At 32.6% G+C, this 9,123-nt stretch overlaps 1 protein-coding gene across 5 annotated transcripts; it reads right to left on the bottom strand.

The window, feature by feature from the left end:
* Window positions 1-438: 438 nt before the first annotated feature.
* On the bottom strand, window positions 439-6,009 carry LOC107028867 (probable methyltransferase PMT21). Of its 5 annotated transcripts, none has more exons than XM_027919134.1 (10): window positions 5,867-6,009; window positions 4,324-4,618; window positions 4,093-4,241; window positions 3,794-3,989; window positions 3,125-3,335; window positions 2,626-2,987; window positions 2,029-2,133; window positions 1,293-1,498; window positions 1,107-1,184; window positions 439-988 (listed from the first exon to the last, which is right to left on the bottom strand). In XM_027919134.1, the coding sequence occupies exons 2-10, from the start codon at window positions 4,588-4,590 to the stop codon at window positions 769-771; spliced, it is 1,794 nt and encodes a 597-aa protein (XP_027774935.1). In that variant the 5' UTR covers window positions 4,591-4,618; window positions 5,867-6,009; the 3' UTR covers window positions 439-768. The 5 variants fall into 5 exon arrangements, with proteins under 5 accessions (XP_027774935.1, XP_027774933.1, XP_027774934.1 ...); XM_027919132.1 differs by lacking the exon at window positions 5,867-6,009 and adding an exon at window positions 5,555-5,705; XM_027919133.1 differs by lacking the exon at window positions 5,867-6,009 and adding an exon at window positions 5,555-5,705 and having other exon boundaries at window positions 2,029-2,194; window positions 2,687-2,987.
* Between the last annotated feature and the right edge of the window lie 3,114 nt (window positions 6,010-9,123).

The raw sequence follows: 9,123 nt of genomic DNA, 5'->3' as shown, positions 1-9,123 counted from the left end.
TTTTTTTCCTTTAATTTATCAGTCATTTATTTATTTATGAAAATCTATGATACCTTACTTACATGATTTCAAAGCTACATAAGAATAGTACATCATAGAACGATGATACGCAAATCATAATAAATCGATTGAACTTCCCGTCATATATGGATTCATCTCATGTAATCATTTACTCTAAAAGCTTAAGCTGCTAGAGAGTGCACACTTTAAATAGGTATTAATGATCTCAACACACTCGTCACATACAGGCCTGATTCTTTTTCAAGATTCAAGCACGTGCAATTTTTTTTTAAAAGAATAAAGATAAAAATTGAGTGACGATGAGATTCAATCCCAGACCTCTGTCTGCTCTGATACCATGTTAAAATGCGTGACCATCTCATCTGTCCACACTTTAGTTACAAATGTTTGAATATTAACCATTTCATTCATGAGAAATTGACAATCAATTAGATACATAAAAAAAGGAGGCTGTAATGTTTGTTACTTTTTCAACAACTCTAAGAAGATACATGAAAGAAAATTACAAAGAATATTATAGCATGAAATGGAACTAAGAGACTACTAGCACAAGACATGGTTGTTATTTTTTTTTGGACTAAATTTCTTCAAAATCAAAATCTCAATTTCTCATAATCTATAGAAACAAATAAAAATACTCTTTGAGCTCTGGAGTTTTTCTCCTATGGTTTTGGTGGTACTATAAATATATGGACTCCTCTTATCCAAAGAGATATAATCACAACTTTGTATATAGTTTCACCATGTTTATAGTGAAGTCTCCTTTGAATACCAAAGCTTCTTTTGGCAAATCAGTATCTTTTCGTTCTGTCCGCTATATTCTGTGTCTTCTTCGTGACAGCTCCATCTCATTCCCTTAGCCATAGGGGCAACGACATCTATGAAGTAACTAGATTCCCGGATAATTGCATATCCATTGGGTCGCAAAATACGATCCATTTCTAGCATAACATACTTCATTTCACATCTGTAAGATGCACATAACTAATGTCAGGATATAGTCCGTTTTGATCGTTTAGAAATGAGAACGTTATGTACTATATGATGGGGTAGGGTAAAGCTTTTAAAGGCGCAAATGTTCTTACCTATGACTTTCAGCAGTGAAGAGATTGTCAACATGAAGGAGATCATACGTTCGAGGATAGGTCGAAAAAGCCTCACACCTATAGAACCACAAACAAAGAGGTTAACTAAAAAGTGGATATCAGACAACTTAGAAATGAATCAACTCTGCAGTTTATGCATCAATCTTGCAAGTAAATCTATATTACCAGTCATGAAACGTTCCGATAAGACCTCTGTCGAAGACCACGGGGAGTGTATTGGCAGCATAAGAGGAGACCACATTCATGACCCAAAGTGGATCCTCAACCAGAGCAGCAGCGAAACCTCCGTACAAGGTGTTCATGTCCATCACATTCCTGACCTTGTCACTTCCAATAGCAGGGAGCAACTTCTTGTAGTGCTTTGCTCGCACCTTCCACTTACTATCGTCATNGGAATTGTCCCTAATGCATAAAAAAATTGAAATACGAGAGTGGTAGGTGAAGCAAACCTGGGGCGCAAAGTGCCGATGATCAGCAAGCTGGTGGGTTCGGTTCCCCGGAACCCACTACCTCTGTAATCTGGACACCCTCAGTAGTGTCCTCATCAGCAACAACACTATCAGCAGTGCCTCCCGCTATCGCCACATCTCTGGAACTAGATGCCCCAACAGCTAACTCTCCTGCTTTCATCTGACGCGCCTCCTCCTCAGCAAGCGAGGCTCTCCTCGCAGCCTCCATCTCACGGCGCTCCTTCTTCCGTGCTCGAGCTTCATCCTCCTCTCGACCCCTACGCCTCTTGGCATGCTCTCGAGGGGGAGGTGGTGGAATCTCTGAAGTGGCGAATAGGGACGCCATCATTGTGTCTTCAGTAGGCTCTGCAGAAGGGGCCTCAGACCCAGGCACCCGAGCCTCTAAGATTTCCAATAGCAGGGAGCAACTTCTTGTAGTGCTTTGCTCGCACCTTCCACTTACTATCGTCATGCTTGAAGGCACCCTCGCTACCTCCACGAATATCAGAAACACGTTCTGGGGCGACATGCAACCTTTCTGGCCATTTGGCTAGGGCGTTCAACTTAACTTTCCTAGTAGCTGGAGGCACAACTACACAAGGTCGAAGAGGAGTGTACCACACAGAATCAGGTTCAGTACCATCATCACATAACAATACCATGAAACCACGATATATCACTCCTTCACCACTACCCTCTATCACCTTATCATTATCTTTTATCACCTTTTTCTTCATAGACGACATATGAGGGTCAATGGTCTACTTACCACCCCGAGTAGTGATTGCCATACAGTGTCAGTAATTTTTCAGATTTTGGACAATGTTGCTAGGAAGAGTGCCCGGTTGCCGTGTCTTCACAGGCGCAGATAGTTGGGCCATTTGTAACTCAAACTGCTTAATTAATATTGCATGTGTATCGACTTTCTGCCCAATACCCGCTAAATCACTCCTTAACTCTTTAATGTGATCATCATTAGCACCAAACTTCCTCATCATTTTGTGCAACATATCCTCAACTCGCGCCATACTATCTCCACCATCCCTANCATTCAACTTAACTTTCCTAGTAGCTGGAGGCACAACTACACAAGGTCGAAGAGGAGTGTACCACGCAGAATCAGGTTCAGTACCATCATCACATTTTGGTGGGTAGCTATCAGAGTTATCAAGTTTCTTATAGCAGCTATTGTCTGTCAACTTCTGCCACACGGCAATGTCATCCTTCTTGTTATATAATTTGAAGCACATTGAAGTTAGCAAATCTTGCAACTTCTCGTAATCTGATCTCTGCTCCTCAATGGTGGTGTTCCATCCTCTCCAACGGTTCTCGTAGTTCACTGGTGGGCCAGAAAGGACCCAGAAACCTCCAGGACGCAGTATACGATGTACTTCAAGAAGGTAAACTCCACCTGCCAACAGTGAGGACTGATTAGAAAGCAGCCTAATAAAGCATTTCCATTTTCTAGTCTTATTGCAGAATTGGGGATCACACTCCGCATAAAATCTAGACAAGCATAATAACCTTTTCCCTAACAATGTTGCTTACCAAATTCAGTCCATGGAATTAGGCATCTCGAGCAATGAGCCATGTCAAAAGAGTTTGAAGGGAAAGGAAGACGCTGTGTCGAAATAATTCCCAGAACTGCAGGAATTCCACGTTCCAGAGCAAACTGAACTTGAGCTTCATGATTATCTCTTGGAGCAAGAGAGACTGTCAGAATTCCACGATCTAGTAGATCGCCTCCCCAGCTTGCCACCTAGATTAAGAAGAAAAAACATAAATTAAGTAGAATTTCTAGTTTATATAACAATCAACCAATCATGCGGTGCCTCAAGCATACAGATTCCAGATTATATATCTCAAAAATTACACATGAGAAACATTAGATATATAAAGTTTTGTAAATAAGCACTTTGACGAAAAGATGTGATATTACAAACAATAATGATCAGCTCGTGGCTGTGCAGGATTTAGCAAAATATATAATTAGCATAGTGGTTATGACCTTATGCTCAAAGATAGCTGAACATGAAGATATAAATCAAGTGAATAAGTTATAACAAAAGCATAATGGAAAGCAAACATGGCTATGGATGTGGAATCCTCCCTCATTTTATCCGATTGAGTATTAGTTGTTGCTCATATATCCATAAGGAATGCAGTTTAGATATCTAAGCATTGATAACACTTTAGATTGAGTAACGATGCACTCACCCCACAACCAGTATCAATGGCAGTTCGGACGGTGCCATCTTTCATTTCTGGAATCAAATCTTCCATCAGATCAACATATTTCCCAACACCATTTGGGAACATAGTACCACCACCAGGAAAGATAAACTTCTCCCCTTCTTTTACGAGCCAATGCTGATTGGATTTCTGTTTGTTAATCCAATCATATGGAACATTTCTGAAGCCAGATTAGAACAGAAAAAATTAGCAAAAAAACAATGCTAGGAACAAATCCAACGACAAAACAATAGACAAACAAAGATACAGAACACAAGTATTACCTGTACCAACATTCATTTTTGCTCTTTGGCCATCTTATTGGCACCTTGTAGCCATCTGGTGGGGGAACCAAGCATTCCTTCCTTTCAAAATTAGGAGGGCAATGTCGTTCCATGAAAGTAAGGCGATGAAGACCGTACTTCTTCCATCTCTGCAACATCAACAACATATCATTGACATAGTCGATTACAGTTAACAAGAACTAGATTAGTCAAGAGAATATAGTCAAATACCCTCGGATCTGTGCATGGGGTATAGTCCTGATAGTCAGCACTGCATTCAGTAAAGGAATTGCCTCTGGTTTGTAGAGAGCCAGCAGAATTCCCTATGGAAGTTTCATCCTCCCTGTTAACCTCCTTAGTTGCATATGTATCCTTTTCAGAACAAAAAATTCCTCCAAGATAGAAGGAAAACCCACAGAGCACCACAACTATTAGTGTCACTTGAATTTTCTTTGAATTTTTATTTGGTGGATATGGTTTTCCATCTTTGTGCTTCATGTTGTATCCTTTTTTATAGATTACTTACCTGCATAGGAAACAAACAACCTCGTAAATCATTTCCACCTCTTATAATCAATCATAGCTCCTTTCAATAGATCGTCAAGAAGAACACGAAAGACTCAAGCATATGAAAAAGCAAAATATGATATTTACAAATAACAACTAACAATACAGTACCTTTACAACTGGAAAACTCACAAGCCAAATCAAGAATAATGCATCAACCAACACAAGTATAGGGTCTTTTCTAAAAGGGCCAATAATCTCAGTTCTTGTTCAAGCATAGGACAATTACAGATCTTATTGTCAGAATCAGGCAATTATAACTAAAAATGGAACACTTTAGACTTTACAAGTCATATCATCTTTATACTTCCCCACATGACACAGGGCCCCCATAATGAGGGCCCTCTCCAGTGCCTCTAAAAATCAGCAATATAGCAAGAACTATGAAACCAAACTAATGCATGTGGATCCAACTTGAAAGGAAGGCAACAAGAAAATCCAGCAACAAGAATAATACCAACAAAACTTCAATGTGGACCAATCAGTTGATATTCCTCATATAAAAAATCATAGGGTTGAAACTTGAAACCACATTGGTTTAAAAAACTTAATGACATTAAGATTATAGTATGTTATTAATTTCCATTATAAACTTGCTGATAAAGCATATAAACAGAAGAACAATATACACATTAAATACAACCACCCCTGCAGTAGAGCTCAAAATGATAAAAAAGATTCAATCTTTATAACCATTTCACTCTTCTAAAACCAAATCTTGCATAATATCATTCATTTTGATTCATGAAAACAAAAAAAAACATCATTTCTGACAAAATTACAGAAACCCCATTAGTGAAAAACATACATTTAGCATCTATAAATCAAGATTATAAACATGAAACAAGACACAATACCAGGATCTGAAAGAAAAGATCTGAGCACCCAAAATTACCTCTAATATTATATATATCAAACAAATCAAATTTCAATTTTTTTCCTCCAAGAAAGATTATTGGGTCCAGAAATATGGACCTATAGACAGAGGAGGAGAAAAATAGAGTGAGATATATATCTAAAAACTTCACATATATGTATAACAAAAATAAAAGGAAGGAACACAAAAAAAAACATTAATTTTTTTTATAAAAAAAATAAAAATAGTATGAATATGTTGGTTCTTGGCTCTTTCTTTCTGGTTATTCTTCGCTAGCTGTATTTTTTTTTTTTTAGAAAAAAAAAATATTGCAATTTATTAAAATTTTACCTCTTCATCATGATGGTTCTTTCTGTATATAATATATAATATCTCTCTGTTCCTTTTTGTCTCTGTATATTATGAAGAAAACAAAAAAGAATTTACTGTTTTCTCTTCTTTCTTTTTTTTAATTCTTTTTTTCTGGCTGAATTCTTGATGCAGTAAAAAGAAAAAATGAACTGTATTTTCTACCACTGAAATGATTCTCAAGCACTATTATAGCGGTGATTTCTCTTCTTTTTCTTCGATAGAAAAGAAATTTTGTTATTTCTCCGTCTTAATTTATTATGCATGTGTTGACTAAGTACGAAATTTAAGAATTAAAAAATATTTATATAATTATAGATATTAAATTAAAATATATTAAAATTTAATTGAATGGACAAAGAAATGTGTTCTGCAAACCAACCATATTGACGCCAAACGATTCACCGAAATTCATTTATCGATGAATTATATTATGAATACAAGGTTTATATATATATATACACGTATGTGATAAGATTGTAATTTCAACTTGTTAAGGACATGACTTTAAATATGAGGTTGTGAAGAGCACAAATTTAAATAGGAGATTATTAGATAGTAGTGTATTCGTTCATTTTAATAGTTATAATATAATTTTGTAGTTTCATATCCTTCAATTTTTATTACTCTACGTACTTTTTTAAAAAAATATATATATTTTATGCTTTCGCCTCAATTGATTTTTCATGAACATACGTAAATTAAAGAATATCCAAATATATTAATCTTTATGATATAAATAAGATCAGTATACATTCTAATTTTTTCTAATCCGATTTTGTGAACTACACGAAATATATTTTAGTTCCTATTAGATAGACATTTTACAATACACTGTCCATATAATTTAGTTAATCATGAAGAAGTAAGAGTCCCACCATATTAATTAGTCTTGTGGTCTGTGACTAATTAATCTAAATTCTAATTTTGATGAAATTTAGATGGCCTTTGTGTAATGCATATATCTAAAAAAAATCTATTTATATGTATTTTTGATTTATTCATGTGTTTGATAAATATGTATAATCAAAGAAAGAATAAAAATCAATTTTTTATTATTATTTTGTATTTAATTTCCTTTATTGTAAAAACAGGTTCACGTGAATTTTGATTTTTAAGTTATGACATTTTAGGTCAAAGGCGGCGGTTAGTTTATTGATTATAAGTTTGTAACTTCCCTAGTCGGTCGCCGCAAAGTTTTTTTTTTTCATATATATTTCTCACATAAAAGTAAATGCCAATAAATAAATATGTTATCATAAAATTAGTTTCAACAAATTATAATTTTGATTAAAGATAATGAATATACCTAATGAAGGTAGTACGTTTTATGTGATTAACATATTTATAAATAAATATTTAAGATGATGTACAATTTTTTTTTTAAAAAAATAGGAAAAAAAATGTGTAACATGTATATATTTGTTACCCATTTAGATATTTAATTGAAACAAACTGAATAGAGATAATTAATGTATTAAGCCATGGCCAATATATTATTAAATCATTAATGAAGGTCATTTAATGAAATTAACATTAGAAATTACTAATGGGAGATGTGCATTGACCATGAAATCCGTACACCCCTTTTGGAGTAAGAATCACACAATGAAAATATTTTATTTTGTTTTATCAGAATAAATTATTCAATTAATATTTTATTTTTTATTATTTTATAAGTTTTTAATTGTTATATTACATTTTACAAAAGTCAATTTAATAATTTTTAAAGTTAACTTAGATTATATTAATTCAATATTTTGAACAAAATTTTTAGATATTCAATAACTATAGAAAACGTACTATTAATCACAATATTTTGCAGCATGATAAAAAAATACACTAAAATGTTACTCAAAATTATTCTAATTTTATTTGAAATTTATCTAGTAAATAACCTATTTAGGTCATATACAGCTCCAATTAATATTTGAGTTAAAGTTTTATTTTAAAAAGTTATTAATTTCATCAAATCGTATACAAATAATGTCTTTGTAATTCAAAAAGATCAAACTATTGTAATTCTATATATAGCTTTAATCCTAAAGAATAAAAAAGAATAATGAAGTTAATTATATTTTTTTTATATATAAAAAAAAGTATATGCACAAATGATTGGAATAAAATTCAATTTAGTAAAAAAACTTTTTGGGGGTCAGTGTTGGCTTTTGTTTAGAAATAATTACTTTTACTAATAATCGATATAATTTTTATGTCAATATAGTAATTAATAACATGCTTCTTCACAAGTAACATGCCATTAAAAAAAATTAAATGGAAAAGCAGGAAAGTGAAGCCATAATTAATGAACGTGGTCCATCTCACATATTCTTTCAATCTTAATTAAATTTTTTATTTAGATAATTTTTTGTTTAACATCAATTTAAGAAGCGTATAGTATTGAGGAGCTAAATAAAGCGAAAGGATTCGTTCGGATCATCTTCGATAAAAAATTTTATGATATAAATAAAATTTAACTCATTATTTTTATATATATAATAAATATTAAATTTTTATATATATAAAAATTCTGATTTGGCTTGATCGCGATGAACTTATAATTGTACGGATGGTGGGAAAATGGGGAAAGACAGGTCACCCACGAAGTCGTTTTATTGTTATATAAATTTTTTTTTTGATCGGTGACAAATTAAATAATTTTTTATTATAAATAAACATAGAAATTTCCAAATAAATAAATAATAACAACCAACCACCGACACATATCTTTTTGTGTTTTCTTTTACTTTATTTATTTATTCTTTGCTTTTTCTTTTTCTCATCATTCTTAAAATCAGAAAATAAATTGTCTCTTTGGATGCCTAAGGCCCTAAGCCCTTGCCTCTAATAAAGATTTACCAATAATATAACAAAAAAATATACTAACACTAGTAACACATATACCATCGAGAATTAATTCTCGTAAAATATAAGAGATAAATTTGATATAAATTAGCAATTTCATTGACAGATATACTTAATTATTTGAAATTAAATACATTTTTTATCCGTCATTTAGGTGAGATATATTTCTAAATTTTCGTCGAATTTATACTTTACTTCTTCTTACAAGTATTATGCTACGATAAGAATTTAAAATAATCTGTTATATATATCATGCGACAGATCAAAAAGTATATTTAAATTAAGTTAATAAAATAGAATTTTTTTAAAAAACTGAATAATAATTTATTAACGAAACTGATAATTTAAAAATATTTTCGATGTTTTTATCGAAA

This window comes from Solanum pennellii, chromosome 8, assembly GCF_001406875.1.
Source record: "Solanum pennellii chromosome 8, SPENNV200".
Taxonomy (NCBI): domain Eukaryota; kingdom Viridiplantae; phylum Streptophyta; class Magnoliopsida; order Solanales; family Solanaceae; genus Solanum; species Solanum pennellii.
This window is presented reverse-complemented; position numbering and strand designations above follow the sequence as displayed.

Coding starts and splice junctions, on each gene's coding strand:
- LOC107028867 (XM_027919134.1), bottom strand. CDS start 4,590: ATGAAGCACAAAGATGGAAAACCATATCCACCAAATAAAAATTCAAAG. Junction 3,990..4,092: donor AAAAATGAATGTTGGTACAG/GTAATACTTGTG, acceptor ATCTGGCTTCAG/AAATGTTCCATATGATTGGA. Junction 989..1,106: donor TTCACTGCTGAAAGTCATAG/GTAAGAACATTT, acceptor TGCATCTTACAG/ATGTGAAATGAAGTATGTTA.